The 17,560-nt window shown below is 60.6% G+C and overlaps 3 protein-coding genes across 3 annotated transcripts; 1 reads left to right on the top strand and 2 right to left on the bottom strand.

Moving 5' to 3' along the window:
* Positions 1 to 503: 503 nt before the first annotated feature.
* BESB_070650 (ribosomal protein RPL4) lies at positions 504 to 1,754 on the bottom strand (the record flags this gene model as incomplete). Its single annotated transcript, XM_029365438.1, has 1 exon — positions 504 to 1,754. The coding sequence occupies one exon, from the start codon at positions 1,752 to 1,754 to the stop codon at positions 504 to 506; it is 1,251 nt and encodes a 416-aa protein (XP_029217922.1).
* A 3,131-nt stretch (positions 1,755 to 4,885) lies between these two features.
* On the top strand, positions 4,886 to 10,212 carry BESB_070640 (transducin beta-like protein TBL1; the record flags this gene model as incomplete). The annotated part of the gene is made up of 9 exons (XM_029365437.1): positions 4,886 to 5,533; positions 5,884 to 6,269; positions 6,734 to 6,872; positions 7,216 to 7,676; positions 8,051 to 8,450; positions 8,651 to 8,769; positions 9,308 to 9,385; positions 9,623 to 9,766; positions 10,107 to 10,212. The coding sequence occupies 9 exons, from the start codon at positions 4,886 to 4,888 to the stop codon at positions 10,210 to 10,212; spliced, it is 2,481 nt and encodes an 826-aa protein (XP_029217921.1).
* A 1,998-nt stretch (positions 10,213 to 12,210) lies between these two features.
* BESB_070630 (uncharacterized protein) lies at positions 12,211 to 14,010 on the bottom strand (the record flags this gene model as incomplete). The annotated part of the gene is made up of 1 exon (XM_029365436.1): positions 12,211 to 14,010. The coding sequence occupies one exon, from the start codon at positions 14,008 to 14,010 to the stop codon at positions 12,211 to 12,213; it is 1,800 nt and encodes a 599-aa protein (XP_029217920.1).
* Between the last annotated feature and the right edge of the window lie 3,550 nt (positions 14,011 to 17,560).

The raw sequence follows: 17,560 nt of genomic DNA, 5'->3' as shown, positions 1-17,560 counted from the left end.
TACTACACGGCTCTCTACTCGATATTCGTGTCAAATAGTGAAGGACAAACTGGCCATGCAAAGCCGCCCACATTTCCCTCCACAGCTGCGCATCTACACGTATCTACACACATACATACATAATATATATATATATATATATATATATATATAGGGTTTAGGGTTTATATATATATATATATATATGTAGATGTAGATGTATGTGTACGTGGCTGTGGGATGTCTTCTGGGAGGATTATTTCGTCTCGTTTTCGGGTAAGACTTCTTCAGAGTTGTCTCAGTTGTGGAGAAAGGCGTCACACCACGGCCTCACGCACACACACGCACATTGCCTCGAAGCGCGGCAGGGACGCGACACGGGGTCGCGTCGCGTCCCTGCCGCGCTTAAAGACGTCTCTCGCCTTCGCTTGCGTCGTCCTCTCTCTGCTCTCTTGTCCTGCACACGTCCTTCTCTCGCTCCGTGACCGCCCGGCGGCGTCATCGGATCGGGGGAAAAAGGCGTTTTACACTTCGCAGGCGCTGGCTTGGGCGACGGCGCCGGCCTCCTCAGCCTTTCTGCGCGCCGCGGCTTCGAGCTCTGCCGCCATCTTGTCGGAGAAGGCCTGGCGGATCTCAGCGGCGAACATGCGGGCAGCCTTGGCGTGCTTCTTGTGCTCCTCGGCGGTCGCCTTCTTCTTGCGGAGGACGAGCTCGCGCTGCTTGGTGCCCTCAGTCTGGGCGAGACGCGCGAGGATGCGCAGGTTGCGGGCAGCCGGGTTGACGCGGCAGCGCACAGCATGGTTAGTCAGGAGATTCTTCTTCTGGCTGCGGAGCTTCTGCGGCATCTTGCGCGCCGGGCGCACGACGCTCTGGATCTCCTCCGAGTTGATGAGACGGCTCAGGTCGGCGTTGGTCATGAGCGCGCGGGGGAGGTGGTAGCCCTTCTTCAACTGCGACGTGCCGGTGCCAGTGTGGCGGCCGAAGAGCAGCTGCAGGCGCTTGAACGCGCCGGCGGTGAACAGACAGAAGCGGCCGAGAGAGCCGCCAGGGGCGAGCTGGAGGAGGTTGAGCGACTCGACGTGGCAGAGGTCCACGCCCGGGATGTTGCGGAAGGCGCGGGTGACGCCGTTATCCTCTGCGTAGATGACCAGGGGGCCGCGGCGGGAGTGCGTGCGGCGGCCGCGCATCTTGCCCTTGCCGGCGCGCAGCTTCTTGGCGCTGAGGCGGACGCGCTCCAGCTCAGCCTCGCAGCCGAGCGTCTTGAGGATCTTCACGGCCTCGCGCGTCTTGCTGACGCTCTCGAGCTTCTCGCTGACGACCAGCGGGAGCTCGGGGACCTGCTCGATGCGGTGACCGCGCGCCATCACAAGGGCAGGCAGTCCAGTCGCCGCGAGCGCCGAGGCAACGGCGTGGCGCTTCTGCGTCACGTTGACCTTGCGGTGCCAGCGCCTCCACGTCTTGTTCGGGGCAAACATGCCTCCGCCGCGACACATGTTGCCGAACGCCGCCTGACCGGCGCGGTGCGTGCCGCCGCCCGGAACGCGCGGGATTCGCGCGACTGCGCGACCCGTACCCCAGGACTCCGCGCTCGTCTGGTAGCCCGCGTTGGGCGAGACGCCGTACGGCTGGCGTTGATTCTTCGCCATGTTGGTGTGCACGAAGCGCACCAGGTCGGGACGCAGCGGCGCCAGAAACACAGACGGCAGCAGCGAGGTCCCCGAGCACGTCCCGTCCTCCGTCTTGTAGACGGACACCAGAGGCCGCGCCGTCGCCATCGTGCAAAAGCAGAAGAGAGCAGACGAAGAAGAACAAGACAGAGAGGACCTGAAGGCAACACACACACACACACACCTCGCCACTGCCGCCTTGAAGGCGAACTGGAACTCCCGCGCCTGCGCGCACCTACGCCAGCCGACCCAGACGCCGCACAAGCACACTGCAAGCCGCAGTGAAGCCCGCAGGGCGACGGCGAGGCTTTCTCCGCGCAGAAGAACACCCTCAACGACGCAGAAAATGCCTCAGAAACGCGCTGTGTGGCATGCCGCACCGTTCTCCCCCCTCCCAAGCCACAGAGAGGAGGATCACAGGCGGTGAAACATCAGGCACACCCGCCGCGGGTCGCTGCTAGCGAGGAATTCTCGCAAGCAGCAGCGCAGAGGCGCGTGAGGGAGTGTAGGAGATCCGAAGACTCCCTCCGTGTGGCATCGTTTCAGAGAGCGAGCCACGCGTAGCGCGCGAGACGGGCTGTGTGGGAAGAGGGCGCGCATCGACGCAGCGACGAAGAAGACGCGGACAGGACGTCCACGCTTCGGATTCGCCTTAAAATCCCTCCCTCGACGAAGAAACCAGGGAATCGCGAACTCTGGCGACTCCAGATGCCCTCGGGCGCAAGGAGACCGACTGCGACCCGCCCTCCGCGCGCCGCTCCCTCGGCGACGGCGGCGAATGCCGTTTGCCTCCCCTCGCTGCGCCAAAGACCCGCAACTTTCGACAGCAGAGGCGGAGACGAAGGCGCCACGAGAGTCCAAAAGGAGCCAACATATCCGAAAAAAAGAAAACCCGCACAGGGAGGCAGATCCGCGGCCGGCGCGCCAGCGGACTTGTGGGGCGTCGGCGAAGGCTGCTTGACGGAGGCCCCTGAGTTGCGTTTCTGGGATTTCTCTTCCTGCGTCTCCGAAGGGCGTCCTGCTTACCTTTTCTCTCAAAGGCGAAGAACGATTTCCTCCCGGGACTTCTTCAACCCACAGCAACTCAAAACAAAGATGCAGCCGTGCCGGCTCCAGGAAAGAAGCGCCTCGCAAGGCGGCAGTCCTGCTCACAGACGCCGGTCGAGGAGGCATGTGCCTCCCCTTTTTCTCAGAATGCATGCGCGACGACTCTCTCTCTCCTGCCGCGTGTCTTCGCCCTATACTTAGAGGCGGCCCTGCGTGACGCCAGTCTGGCGCGCCCGCAGATACGCCGAGAAGCCGTGCCAAAGCGTGGCGTCCTGGCTGGAGAAAGCGACTTTTTCGCAAGCGGCTCAAGGGCTTCAAACTTCTGCGCAGACACGCGCCACGGAGACTTTCGCGCTGTAGCCGCTAGAGAAGAGGCGTTTTCAGGCGACCATCCCCCAGGCTCATCGTCCCCTCCGCTGCAGATTCGTGCCTCGCAGCCCGTGCTCACTCACATGCGTGTCGAGTTCGGGGGTCAGATGTGAAATCTATGAACCGCCGCCGAGAGCCCTGCCCGACGCGGAAGGTTTCCTCGCGACAGAGGCCTCGGGGGCCTTTTCTGTCGCCTCACACCTGCCTACTGCAGTGATTTGTGTGGCGTTTCGCGGGAAACGAGGCTCGAATTCTCGCTGCTGCTTTTTCAGTGCCAGCGGAGGAAAAAGAGCGACAGAGCTTGTCCGCAAGCGCGTGGCGGCATCGCGTGCGCAAAGCGGGAGAGAGAAACGCTGGAAGAAGCATCACGCCCAGGGGAGCGTTTCTTCCCAGCCAACTCACGCCACTTTTTCTCTTTGCCTGCATTTTTTTCCGCTCCACGCAGAGACCTTCCTTCTGACGCCGCGGACCTCTCCTAACGCGGACTCCGTCTGCTTCTTGTCGCGAATTCGACACGAGCCAAGAAGCAGTCCCAGACGGCCGCCCGGTCGCTGCACTCCGCTGCAGCAAGTCTGTGTTAAACCGCCTCCCCTCCCTCTCGGGGGTTGTCTCCTCCTTTTTCTCCTCGCTTCGCTTTCCACTCTCGTCGGAGGTCCGCCGAGAGAGGAAGAGCGCGCTCCCTCCCTCTCCGCTGCCTCCCGTCGTCGCCGCCGTCGCGTCTGGGGAGCTTTGCGCTTCCGCGGAGGCCGGGAATGTCGCCGCGGAGTCCCCTTTTGGAGCAGAAACCGCAGCGGGAGGAAAACCAAACGCAGTCCCGCGCGAACTAAAAGCGCGCCTCTGCTGTTCTCGCGCCTCCTCCTCGCCTTCCGCGGAGGCCGCTGACCTCTCTCTCTCCGGGGCCCCGCGGTCATCGTTCTCTTCTATTTGCAGCCGCCAACGCGCAGAGGCGGCAGCGGGAGCCTCAAGAGAGACAAGGAGGACAAGCACTGAGGCGGAGACGCCGCGCCTCCGCAGGCCTTCTTGCAGCTCGCCGCCGCTGCCGTGGGCTCCGTGTCGGGGGACTGCGATGCGAGTTGAAGGTCTCTGAGGGACCTCAGGTCCAGCTGCTCGTTGTATCTTTTTTGTTCTTGGCCTGGTAGACTGCTTTTTTCTTGTTTTGTTCGTCTCCTCGTGGCGATTCCTTTTTCGCATCCCCTCGTTCTTTCGAAGTTTCTTTGCGCCGGCGGTTTCGGGCGCTGCCACGCTTCCGCTAGTGGAGATGGCGAGCTGAACAGCCTGATGCTCGGGCTGCTTCGTCGTCTCTCTGCACGCCGTGTGAGCCTCAGGCTCTTAGGCGAGCTTCCGAGGCGCGCTGACGTTGGCGAGGTTGCCGTCCCTCCTCTCTGAAGCAGAGTGTATGTTGACGTCTATGAGCGTTTGCACGCAGTGGATTAAGAAGAGTTTCTATCGTACTGCGCGTCTGTGGCGCTCGCTCCGGGAGTTCGCGAGTAGTCTTCCTCTGTCTGTCTAGCTCTTGCATCTGCGCCTCGGCCGGGTGCTGTCTCTTGGGCCGTAGCCCGCTCGTCGACCGGGCGACACAGGTTCTGTCTGTCGTGTTTTCTCTTCCCCTCGACTTTTTCTCGCCGTTTCTTGGGCTGATCAGTCTGACCTCTGGCGCGCGGCGAGTGTCTCTCGACTCGAGTCGCTGTCGCGCACGTGTGCAGCCGGCTGCCGCGTGTCTGCGCGCGCGTCGGGTGGCCTCTGGTCGTTCTCTCTCATCCTTGCTGCTTGCCCTGCGTCTTCTGGTTGCTTCTCCTCGCGAGCGAGTCTCACTGGGCGGCAAGATGCGAGTTCACCTGTCTTCTGACGAAGTGAACTTGCTGGTTCACCGCTACTTGCTCGAAAATGGCTTCCTCCACTCCGCCTTCGCCTTCTCTGCGGAGGCCGCGATCCCGAAGAACCCGTTCCACGTCGCGCACGCCGAGAAGCTGCCGCCCAACGCGCTGGTTACTCTCCTCCAGAAGGCGCTGCTCTTCATCTACATCGAGTACCACACCGAGGACGAGACCGGCCGGCCCATCCCCTGCGAGGAGACTTTCTCCTTCTTCAAGCGACACGAGTGCTGGACGCGCCGAGAAGCGTCCGGCGACGAACTCAGCTCGCTGGTCGGCGCGGGCGCCGCCCTCGGCGCCGACGCGGCGCGCGGCGCCGGCGACCGCGAGCCGCCCCTCGGCACGCCGCGGAATGCCAACTCCTTTCAGCTGACGCAGTTCGCCGCCAAGCTGCGCGAAGGCGCCCACCAGCACGCAGCGGCAACCGGCAACAGCGGCAGCAGCGGCGGGAGCGGCGCACCCGCGCCCGTGCCGCCGCTGGAGCCCGAGGGGTTCGCGGAGGACGGCGGCCTGGGAGCGGACCGCGGCGCGAGCGCCCTCCGCGGCAGGCGGGGGACCAGCGTCGCTGGCGGCGCTGGTCCCCGCGGAAAGAAACGCGCGGTAAGGGATCAGGCAGAGGCGCTCGCGAACACTTTTCTCCGGGAGAGGAGGGCTGAGGGAGGGCTTGAGAACGGAGGAGTGAGGTGCGAGGCAGATCGCCGGGACGACGGGGTGGCGGGCGAGTGAAAGGAGGAGGGCGGAGGCGGCGGAGGCGCGGGCGAGTGTGTTCCACGCGCAGCGAGGGCGAAGAGGCTGTGCGTCTCGGCTCCGCCAGCTAGAACCAAAATGTGTCTTCTGTGGAGAGGGCCTCCGTCTCGGCGGCGTCGGCGCCGCCGAGACGGAGGCCAGTTCCTTTCCCAGAAGGAAACGCAGATGGTGCGTTGATGTGCTTCTTTTTGGTTTCCCTTCAGCGCGCGCACTACCGCGGCGGACCGGCGGGCGCTGCAGGCGGGAGCGGGGCGGACACGCCAGACTTGCTGCTCAGCGGGTCCTCGCAGGCGGCGGCGAGTCTCTCTGTGGAGGTGGAGCGGAAGGCGGCTTCGCTGGGCGAGGCTGAAGGCTGCGCCGCCTCTTCCGTGGCTGCAGAGAGCGACGGAGGCGGCGCGTCGAACTCGGCTCTGGGGGCGTATAGCGCCGTCGACGTCGCAGAGGGGCAGATCTACGTAGGGCTGCCGCGCCACGCCTGCGAGGAGAAAGTCGCGGTGAAGAACTTCATCCGCCTCCTCCCGGGACAGGACGGCGACTCCGGCGCTCTCTCAGAGTGGAGTCCCGTCGATCCCTGCCTCATCGTCACCAAGTGAGGCGACTGCTGGTCTGGAGAGAGGACGGTCGCGCGAGAGACGCCTCTGCGGACGCCGGGCGCGAGCCGGCGAGTCGGCTGAAGCGAGAGGGGAAGAGGGGGTTGCGAGGCGAAAGACGCGCCGAAAACGAACGCGAAAGGGGGCAGGCGCGAGAGGGAGCGGTTTGGGTTGTCGTCGACGGAGCAGAGCAGGACCTAGAAGAGGGAGAAAAGAAGAAATCGGAAACCAGAAAGGGAAGGAGCAAAGTCTCCACTCCGCCGCTGGGGCGAGCAGGAGGAGAGGCCGGAGGACCGACCAGGCAGATTCACACGGTTGCGATGGGGCGCAGGAGGTGCGGCCGTATGGGGTCACCCGACTTTCTGTTGCGCTGTCGCTCTGCGTCTGCCGTGCCTCTTGCGTTCCCCTTCGCTACGTTGCCCTCGTCTGTCCCTTTTTCTTCTCTTTCCTCTGCTTCGCTCAGCTTCGCTGCGGGAAGCCCGTGGCTCTATCGTCTGCCTTCTCTGGAGATCTCCGGTCCTGGTGCGTTGGCGCCTTGGCGCGAACTCGCCGGGCCCCGCGTCGCTGGCGCGCTCAACCCTGGCTCTTCTGCTCACTGGAAGGTAAGACTTTTGCGGGCATGCGCGCACGCGGTTGGAAGGGCATCTTCTCGCCGTTGGGCGAGCAGAGGAGGAGAGCTAAAGACGCGCCGGTGCATTGTTGTGTTTCCTGTGTATTTTTTGTATATTTTCCGCGAGAGACATTTGGACTCCATGTGCAGATGTGTGTGCGTGCGGCAACCAGGCTCGCCTCTCTTGGCTCTCCGGTTACCGAGCATGTACCCATGCACATACACACACTCGCACCATATATATGTATATGTACTGGGTTTAGCGTTTTCTGTCGCCACATTTGTCCGTCGCGGCGTCTGATTTTCGACGCGACTGCGCGTTGGCTTCTGTGCAGAGCGACGGCGAGCTGGTCGCGACGGGGTACGAGTCGGGCGACGTCCTCGTCTGGCATCCCACGGAGCCGGTGTGCGTGGCATCGCTGGCAGTTTCCCGCACGTCAGTCATTTGCACTGCGTTCTCGCCCGACGGTCACTTCCTCGCGGCCGCATGCGCAGATGGCGCCGTCGTCATCTGGGAGTTGCGGCGCCGCGACAAAAGCGCGAAGAAGCTGCGCGAGCCGGTCCGCGCCGGCGAAGACCGAGACGGCGAGAGTGGCGGGAAAACGCCCGCGGCGGACGGCGCCAAGAAGCGGGAGCACGCAGAAGCCGCCGATGCGAGAGACGACTTCGAGTTTGTTCGCGTGCACGCCTACCGCCACAGAGGTGAGAGACTCCACGCGCGCGCGACCCCACCGTCCTCGATGCCGGAGCGCCCCGCGCGGAGCCTCTCTTGTCTGTGTGCGGCTCGGTACCCCGCGTGAGAGAGTCCGCGGCGTTTCCGCCGTCGCTCCTCTTTCGCTCCTTTATCGCATGTGCGCTGGAGAGCGTACGCGTGCCTGCAGAGGCATATACCCGTATGTATATATATGTGTTTGTGCACGTATAAGTGTACCTGCGGATCTGGCAAACGGTGGGCGTTCGCGGGCTGTCCGAAACGCATCTCTTTCGAGGTTCAGGAGTTTTTTTTGTTTTTTCTCGCTCTGCACTGCCTTTCTCTTTCCCTGCGCACTTTGGGCTTTCTCAGACGTGTTTGGTTCCTGCGCGCGTCTCCAGGTGGCGTGATTGATTTAGACTGGAGCAAGGACTGCGTGATTGCGAGCGGCTCGGTCGACGGCTGCATCGTCGTCTCAGACCTCGACAACCGCGTGTCGCACTGTCTCTCTCTCTCTCCCTCGGGGGGGCGGGCGGGGCGGCGCCTTCGCTGCAGACTGTGACGACTCCGCTGGCGTGTGCGGCGAGGAGTGCGGAAAACGAGAAGAAGAAAGTGAAGCGCGAGAAGGAGGACTCCACGGGCGGCGCGGCTGCTTCGCCGCGGAGCAAGAAGGGCGAGGAGGAGACCGAACTCGAGGTCGGCGCGCTCCCGGCCTTTCCCGCGCGCAGCGCCGAGGAGGAAGAAGAGAAGAGCAAGAACGGGGCTGGAGTGAATGCAACGGCGGAGCTCGCGGAGAGCAGCGAGGCTGAAGTCGCCTCTCTCCGCTGGAACGCTAGCGGCACGCTCCTTGCGATTGTCGACTCCTCTCCAGTTGTGAAGGTGCGCGACAAAACGAAACGATGGGGCGCTTCTGAAGTGCTCGGGGGGGGGGGGGGGGGGTGGGGGGGGCAGTCGGCCGCGGCGGCCTTGCCGGCAGAGACAGCTGAACTCGCAAGCGGTGAGGGGGGGGGGCGGCTGTGACGCATGGAATGACGTCGTGTCTTTACAAAGTGCTTTTGCTTCGCGTTTCCTGCGCTCAGCTGTGGCAACTTGACGACCCCCAGGCGCCGCTCATCGAGCTCTCGGCGCACACAGAGCCTGTGATCAAGGCGGAGTGGAGAGACGGCGGCCCAAACGATACTCAGGAGTTCCTCGTCACGTAAGTCAACTCCTGAACGAATTTGGAAGTGCGTGCAAAAATAAATTTCTGAGGCGCACACTTCGTGCGGAGGCGGCGCGACTCTGCGGCGAGGGCGGAGCCTCGGTGCCCTTTGTCCCGCGCACCTACCCACATACATACATACATACATACATATAGCTATATGTGTGCATATATCTGTGCGTAGGTATGTTCTTCCGCGTGTCTGTGTGGTTTTTTCGTCTGCGCCTTGTTTAGCCGTGTGCGGAGTGCGAGTGACGCATGGCGGAGTCTGGTAAGGCGTCTTCCTCGTGCGTGGTGTTGCATGTGTTTCTGCGCTAGCTGCTTTTGACGCCAAAAGCCCAGTCGGAAGTTCATTTCAGCATCTAGTAACCTCGTTGCTGTGTGCCGGCTTTGCTCGCTCTCTCTTTGAGTGAATTTATTCTGCGATTCGCAGATCTGCGCTGGCGCAGTGGGCGCGCGCGCTTGCGCCATCGAACGACCGTGTAATGTGGGCGCGCGAGGCGTTTGGTGTGTGTGTGTGTTTTTTTTTTTTCAGCGTCGCCATGGATCGCCAGTTGCTTCTGTGGGATTTAGCCTTCTCTAAGGAAGCCCCGACGAAGAGCGTGGCATACAAGTACGTGTCGCCTGCCTGTGTGTTGCCGTGTCTCGCCGTCCGGGCTGAGCGTCGCCGCGGGTGGGTCGCCAGGGGCCTTCGCCGCGGCGTTTCGTCGCCATTTTTCTCGCCGCGTGGCTCGGGCTGAGGCGCGGACTTGCGCAATGTGTCTCTGGGCTCCTCGAGCCTGTGGTTCGGAGTCCTGCGACGCGGGCGCGTTGGAGCGAACTGGATGTCTGTCTGGGTGTCTCTCTGCAGCTACCCCCCGACGTCTCTGCGCATCAGCGGAGACGGCAGCAGGCTCGCGGTCGGGACCTACGACAGCGTCGTGCACGTTTACTCCCTGCCATCACTCACTGAAGTGGCTTCCATTATCGACCCGCATATGGTCATTCCTCACATGTGCGTCCTTGCTGCTTGCCGCATACCCGAGTCGTGGGGCCGGTCGTCTGCAGGAGGTGCAGCAAGGGGGGGGGGGGGGGGGGGGGTCGCTTCTCAAGTGCGCGGGTTTGGGAAGCAGAGCTAGGTAGAATAGGAGGCGCACTCGAGGGTGGTCTGCGGTGTCCGCGATAACTGAGTGTGCTTTCGTATTCACTGAGTTTCAAGGGAGACGGGTATTACAGTGCCTTTCTTTATATTAAGATCTCCCCTGTTCACGGCCGGGAGTGGCTCTGGCGGCGACAGCCCGCAGTGCGTGCCCGTGTGTGACTTCTTTGCTCCGCGTTTTCTGGCATATTTGCAGCACCTGGAGAAGCACACACGACAGCATCGCGTACAACGTCTTCAACATGGGTCGGACCATTGTGGTGATGGCGGACGAGAAGGCTGAGGACGAGAATGCGGAGTAGAAAGTTTTGTCTCGCGCCTCCTAGAGGTTTGTTTGTGGTTCTCGCTCCGAGGGACGCTGGCAAGTGTTTGTTCCGTGCCTGTGTTTGATTTTTTTTCGAAACATCTGCTTCCACGCGCAACGGCGGGGGTTGCAGAGCGCCCGAGGAAGAAGAGAGGTTGTGCCGCCGCGATCGAGGAAAGTTCCTGAGCCGTGTTCGTTTTCGTAAACCCTAAAACCTGTCGCTGTCTCACGTGGGCGCACACATGTTGGAAAAAAGAGCCCACGAAACGGCAAGCCTCTCCCCCGCAAGCAGATGCACCCGCCTTCCTCTTCTGGCAACTTAACCGCGCACAGACCCGTGCTGCAGGCAGGTCGCTGTGGTGTTTAGCCGGAAGGCAGGAGGCTGGGATCGCGGCTGACGGCAGTTCATGTGTCCAGTTCTTCAGTCGCTGCGCTGTTCTCCAGTGCGAAAAGGGTCGCAGAATCCGCGCTGGTTTAGTTTGGCGGTCGTAGGTCTTTTTTCCGGAGTTTGCCTCCCGCCAGGGCTCGCGCCTCTCCTCTGCGCAAGAGGCTGCTTTGTCTCGGCGCTTGCGGACGACGCAGACAGGTTTCAATTGCCAGACTCTAGTTTGCAGGGCGATGGCAGAGCGACTCACTCCGTACGCTGGCTCACGGGCTAATTTCCTTCACACTCGCACGCGCAGTTGCGTGTAGGAGAGCGGAGATGACGGCACACACGATTTCTTGCGTGCAGCCTCCTCGAGTCGCCTAATGCAGCGGCCGACCGGAATCGGGAGTCTGCGTGACAATATTCAGTATAGAGTAAACAGCAGGGGAGGGAAGCCGTGTTCCCTGCTGTCAACGCGGAACTCTGGTCAGAGAGGCAGTGTAGATCAACCTATCGGCAGCCACGCAACGCCTTCATAAATCCGTCTGCTAGCACTCGGGGCCGCTCGGTTCTCCCCATAGCCGTGGGACACGGGAGGCCGCTACAGGAGGACACGCTACGTCAACAAAAGATCAGGTGTCTATTGAGGAAAGGGGTATGTCAATACTCAAACATCTGATCACACCTGTCGTCGATATGCGCCGTCTAGCCGGGTGTCGTTTGCTAAACTTTCGAGGCTGCAGAGCGTGGGTCCGCCGCTCTGAGCGGCGAGGCGAATGAAGTCGTTTAGGACGAAGACCGTTCCAGCCCAACGACCCTGGACTGCGAACTTTGTTCATCGTCCTGCCAGATCCACGAAAAATTTCGCGGCTTGGTGAGGATCGGTGAGGGAGGTTCTCTCGGATGATGGGAAGACGCACAGGAGAGTTGCCGCCGAAGTGAATTGTCTCACTTCCTCCCGCGAGATTGTTCGCCGCCCAGCAGCGACTCTGGAGTCGCCAACCTGACGCAAGCGTGGAGATGCACGTGCGCAGTGCCTACTAACACGCCTTCATGTGCTGATGTACGGAATGAACCCTTCGAACTGACACACTCGGTCCTAGGATCTCTGGGGCGTGACGTGTCGGAGGGGCAGTGAATTTCGCCATTACAAGGGGGGGGGGGGGGTGTGTGACGACCGGAGGCCGCTGTTTCGTTTCCGGTGGGCTGTTGGCGTCCAAGCAGAAGACTGTCAAGGATTGGGAATCGTGAAGGCCAGTTAGGAGGGAGGATGGCTCACGTAGATCTCTTGCAAACAATACTGTGTACGAACGAAAAAAAAAGCAACAAGATCAGACACTTTGGCCCCTGAAGCTTGGGCAGCAAACGCAACGACGATTTTCCAGTACTCGGAAACGCGTATGCGTCTTCAAAAGATACGGTGGCGGGCTTTTTCCACTGTCATCATTCTGTCAAGCAGACGGGTGCCAACGTGGGCGAGACAGATTACTCTCGTACCCTCGCTGACGGCCGCAGCCCCACCAGCAATGCGGTCTGACTGTAATCGGCAACAAACTCAGTGATGAAAGGTCAGGCCCTCCGCAATAGCGACACTGTTTTAGTGCAGTCCATTTACTCAGCAACAGAAGTCTACTCCGAGTGACCCTCCCCAGAGTTGCTCTCCGAACCCTCGTCACGTTGCTCCTCCTCCTCCTCGGAGCCAAGACGGCGTCCGGCAGTCGCGTCACCTTTCTCACCCTCGTCAGAGGTGTTCTCCTCACCCTCGTCACGTTGCTCCTCCTCCTCCTCGGAGCCGAGACGGCGACCGGCAGTCACGCCATCCTTCTCACCCTCGTTAGAGTTGTTCTCCGCACCCTCGTCACGTTCCTCCTCCTCCTCGGAGCCGAGACGGCGACCGGCAGTCACGCCATCCTTCTCACCCTCGTTAGAGTTGTTCTCCGCACCCTCGTCACGTTCCTCCTCCTCCTCGGAGCCGAGACGGCGACCGGCAGTCACGCCAACCTTCTCACCCTCGTTAGAGTTGTTCTCCGCACCCTCGTCACGTTCCTCCTCCTCCTCGGAGCCGAGACGGCGACCGGCAGTCACGCCATCCTTCTCACCCTCGTTAGAGTTGTTCTCCGCACCCTCGTCACGTTCCTCCTCCTCCTCGGAGCCGAGACGGCGACCGGCAGTCACGCCATCCTTCTCACCCTCGTTAGAGTTGTTCTCCGCACCCTCGTCACGTTGCTCCTCCTCCTCCTCGGAGCCAAGACGGCGACCGGCAGTCACGCCATCCTTCTCACCCTCGTTAGAGTTGTTCTCCGCACCCTCGTCACGTTCTTCCTTCTCCTCGGAGCCGAGACGGCGACCGGCAGTCGCGTCACCTTTCTCACCCTCGTCAGAGGTGTTCTCCGCACCCTCGTCACGTTGCTCCTCCTCCTCCTCGGAGCCAAGACGGCGACCGGCAGTCACGCCATCCTTCTCACCCTCGTTAGAGTTGTTCTCCACACCCTCGTCACGTTCCTCCTCCTCCTCGGAGCCGAGACGGCGACCGGCAGTCGCGTCACCTTTCTCACCCTCGTCAGAGGTGTTCTCCTCACCCTCGTCACGTTCCTCCTCCTCCTCGGAGCCGAGACGGCGACCGGCAGTCGCGTCACCTTTCTCACCCTCGTCAGAGGTGTTCTCCTCACCCTCGTCACGTTCCTCCTCCTCCTCGGAGCCGAGACGGCGACCGGCAGTCACGCCATCCTTCTCACCCTCGTTAGAGTTGTTCTCCTCACCCTCGTCACGTTGCTCCTCCTCTTCCTCGGAGCCGAGACGGCGACCGGCAGTCACGCCATCCTTCTCACCCTCGTTAGAGTTGTTCTCCGCACCCTCGTCACGTTGCTCCTCCTCCTCCTCGGAGCCAAGACGGCGTCCGGCAGTCACGTCACTCTTCTCACCCTCGTTAGAGTTGTTCTCCGCACCCTCGTCACGTTCCTCCTCCTCCTCGGAGCCGAGACGGCGACCGGCAGTCACGCCATCCTCCTCACCCTCGTTAGAGTTGTTCTCCGCACCCTCGTCACGTTCCTCCTCCTCCTCGGAGCCAGGACCGGTAGCGGCATTTGCGCCATCGGGAGCATTTGTTTCTTCGACGGGGGGTTCTGGTTCCTCGTCCTCGGGTTGTTGTGGTGCGGTGTCGGTCTCGTTGTTCTCTGGAGCGCTGGTAGGAGGCACTGCAGACAGTTCCTCTTGTAATTCCCTCGAGTTTTCGTCCAGTGAAGAAGGAAGATCGTCACCCGAGCCAGGTTCCTTTTCAGTCTTGGGAAGGAAGCCTGCGTCGCTCGAGGTCTGTTTCGATTCAAAAGCACTCCTGACCAGTGCAGAGAGCGAAAATGCCAGCGCATCCGTCTGAAACACAAGAGCCGAGAGGAGGGTGGCTCCTGCGAAAAGGCCCCGGTGGAGTTTCATGGCGGGGGGGACCAAAGGAATTGCTGCAGTTTGCCGTCGGGGGGCGGCGAGGTCGTGCGACCTGGCTCCTCGGCTTTGTTGGAGGCGAGTCCTTTAGTCGCAAATCGGGGATCGCGAAGCTGAAAATCCGCGACGGGACGCACAGTTGAAGAAAATCAAATACTGAACGGCGGCGCCGACTCCGTCTGGCTGCCACCCCATCTGCGGGCTGTGGGCAGTCCCACGCACGGGGCGACGACGCCGACAGTGCGTGTCCCTTTCCCCGTCTTCGCACCGTCGGTCGGAGCGGCGCGCCCAAGTCGGCACCAGCACCCCCGCCCCCCTCGCGGGACTGCCGCGGTGCTGCTCGGGTGCAGCGAGCCCGATTGTCCCTTGCTCGCTCTTCGGCCTCCTCGGAGACTCTGCTGCGCGGGTGTTACAGACAGGACACCACCGCCTCGGGAAGAGAGGGCTGACTCCCTCGGCGCGGTCGTGCTCTCGACCGCGTCCTCCGCTCCTCTCTCCGTGGCGCACGACTGCTGCGACGCGGGAGTAGTCCAGACTGTGGGAGGACCTCCCCCGATGCGCAGACAAAACAGAAAAACACCGGGTGGCGGGGGGCCCTCCAACCGGCAGACCGCGACTCGCAGAGGAGAAGTCGCAGCCGTTGAAAAACGTGGGAAACGCAATTTAGACCCGGTCCTTTCCGCCTCACGCTGCTACAGATCCTGCCAGCCAGGGACGGCGGACCCTCCCTGCGCCGTCGCGGTTTCGCGGCGTCTGCACGACGACGCGCCGCGGGCGTTTCGTTCGCCAGGACCGCGGCGCACGAGACGAGGCGTGGCTCCATGCCGGCTTCCGTGACGACATGTGTTATGAAAAACACAGCTCTCGAAGCCCAGAAAGAGGGAGACAGCTGAGCTTAGAACAGACTGAACGCATCGAGTTCTTTTTTTTACGCTCGCGACGCGGTGGACTGAGCTGGACGGGCACCGCTTACCCGCCACCACAGTTTCCCTCCGCGATTCCGTACCACACACTGTGTCGCAATGGACGCTCGGCTTTGCCGTCTTGATTCTTTTCAGATCGGCGTCAACACCCGTGGAACGAATGTGAGTCACGGCGCAGATTGCACAGAGCAGTCAGCGCTGTTCGTGTGTCTGGTATAGTGCGTCCTCTGTAACCCAGTCCGAAATCTCTAGCGCTCTGTTCTCCCTCGTCCTCGTGGTAGTCCACCTTGAAGGACGCTGTACGTAGCCTGCAGTATGCATTTACGCTCGTACGCCGCGCGATAAAGCGCCTGTTGGCACAGAGAATGATGTCGCGGGGCCGTTCACTCAGAGGGGCACACGCGTCGAGCTCTGTCAGGACAGGCCTCGCGAAAGTGACCGTTCTTCCGGGGCAACAGCATATCTAACACTCTATCACATCAACTGCACCATGTAAGCCCACGGTTTGCTGTTGTGCCGCAACGCGGTATGGAGAGCTGTGTAGCATCATTTCCGAGGCCAAGGCCTCTAGATGCCAGTTCTACCCATTAGAGGCGACGAACAGACGCTGAATGAAAGGGCGGGTAGCTGCTTTCTGAAGATTGGAACGACACAGCGTCACCCTGGGTGTTCACAGGCATTCATCTGAGGCCTTCATGTCTCTGCCAGAAAGAATCATACGCGGTTTTTGAGACGCCGTCGGTCAGACCGGGGTGATGAGCTCAGTGCGAGGGTGACATGGATTATAGTTGCAGACGGATCGCTGTCTCATGCAAGTTTCAGTTGGCCTGAAACGTACACAGCATGCGTCTTTGGACTGGGCGTGTTCCACTCGTCCGGCGTTCTGAATGTCTGTTTCACGCCGGCGATCCTGAAAGCCATTTCGGTCCCCCCACCCCGTCAACCGCTGAATTTCACATAGAGTCACACGCACCCGAAAAAGAGGCCGACTGTCCATCAGCAAGCTCCACCATTTGGAAGACTTCATCCACAGAACATATATAGAAGATGCCGCTCATCCGTAGCCACGTGCAACCTCATTTCCGAGCTTCCTTATCAGCGGCCTGGCAATCTTTCAGTTGCCTCATTTGAACTTGTGTGCCAGTATTCGTCGAGTCTGCGCCAGGCGACGAGTTCCGCGCAGTTCGGTGGGAAGAAGATCTCAGCCGATCAGCATTTCTTTCCCCCGATGGGAGAAGCAAGTAGGCACCGAGTAGAAAGGCGCTTAACATATTAAATATTGAACTCAAACTAAACTTTGGTTTGCCGAAGTCTCTAATGCCGTCGAAAAAGTGTGAGCAGCGTGACGGAGCTCCAGTTCCAGGGGGAATGCGTAGTGTGTTACGCAGGTCGAGTTCTTGCTGTTCGAAAACACCACTGTGACTTGTCTGTGGCGGATCGCCGAACTTGCACAGCTCCAATCTATGCTTTGTCTGGAATCGGGAGAGCTCGTCTGCAGCCACGGGCAGCTAGCCATTCGGAAGAACCGCGACCGAAAGGCGGCCCTGCACGGCTAGTGCTTCCCATTTCGAAGGTATGATTCCTGGGATGTCTCAGTATGCCGGAATCCTGACAGCTAAACCCCTGCATCCTGTACGGATGCCTGCGTCCGTGATGGGAACCGACAGAGGCTTCATAGCGGCTACACTTAGTTACAGCCTTGTTGCTGTTGCCTAGAACAGCTGGAGAGCGGCACACAGAGAGGTTTATCCCGCTCAGAGGTGAAAAAACATTCCTTCTCCCGAATTCAAACATCCCACGCACCTGTGCCTAAAACTGTGAATAGACGGCGATAACGGCGGAAAAAAAGTAAACCGGGTTTCTTTGCTTGCTTGGGATGAGTCTCCACTGCTTTGCAGGACTGTGGATGCCTTACACCGTCCTTTTTGACGAGTGTTGCTGACCCGGAAGACGACCAGATTGACTGCCATGACTGAACGCAGGGCGTCACACACGCAAATGCCGGCGCAGTGTCTTTTTCTCTTTATTCCTCCGCCTGGCCGCCTCGCCGCCAGGACACGAACAGACTGAAACATGAGTTGCCTTCCTCAAAGCGGCTCATCTGAAAACAAGATTCAGTTTTGCGCGCTGTGCCTCCTCTGGAGTTGCAGATGTGTTCCAAAAGCTACCTACGTTCGCTCTGACCTCAAGAACAGTACGTTTGCTTAAAATGTAGGTTTCCGGATACTGTGTCGCAAGAACTACGAGATTCACCTTGACCTAAGTAACAATATGTTTGCTTTAAATAGCGTTTTCGGATACATAAATCTTACATGCGCCTCGACTCACAGCCAACAAGAAAAAGCTGAAGTGGCCATGCCTCTGTTCTGTGGTTGTGGGCGAACTGCGACCCAATGACCTTCAAAAACCCCTTGTCTGCCAGGGAGACATTTTTTTTTGGAACCAAGGTTCCTCACTGGAACAGTGGTGACGTTCGCAGCACATAACAGTTTCTCATAAGGGCAAGCCCCCCCAGGGTCGACAGCCCGCCAACAACGAGTCCCATGATCTCTCGGCAACGTAGAAGAAAGAATACTTGCCCAGAAAGCGTCAACTGCACACAGCATTTACAAGTCACCCCA

Source organism: Besnoitia besnoiti (assembly GCF_002563875.1).
Source record: "Besnoitia besnoiti strain Bb-Ger1 chromosome Unknown contig00007, whole genome shotgun sequence".
Taxonomy (NCBI): domain Eukaryota; phylum Apicomplexa; class Conoidasida; order Eucoccidiorida; family Sarcocystidae; genus Besnoitia; species Besnoitia besnoiti.
Note: the sequence above shows the minus strand (reverse complement) of the source record. Positions and strands in the feature narration are given on the sequence as shown.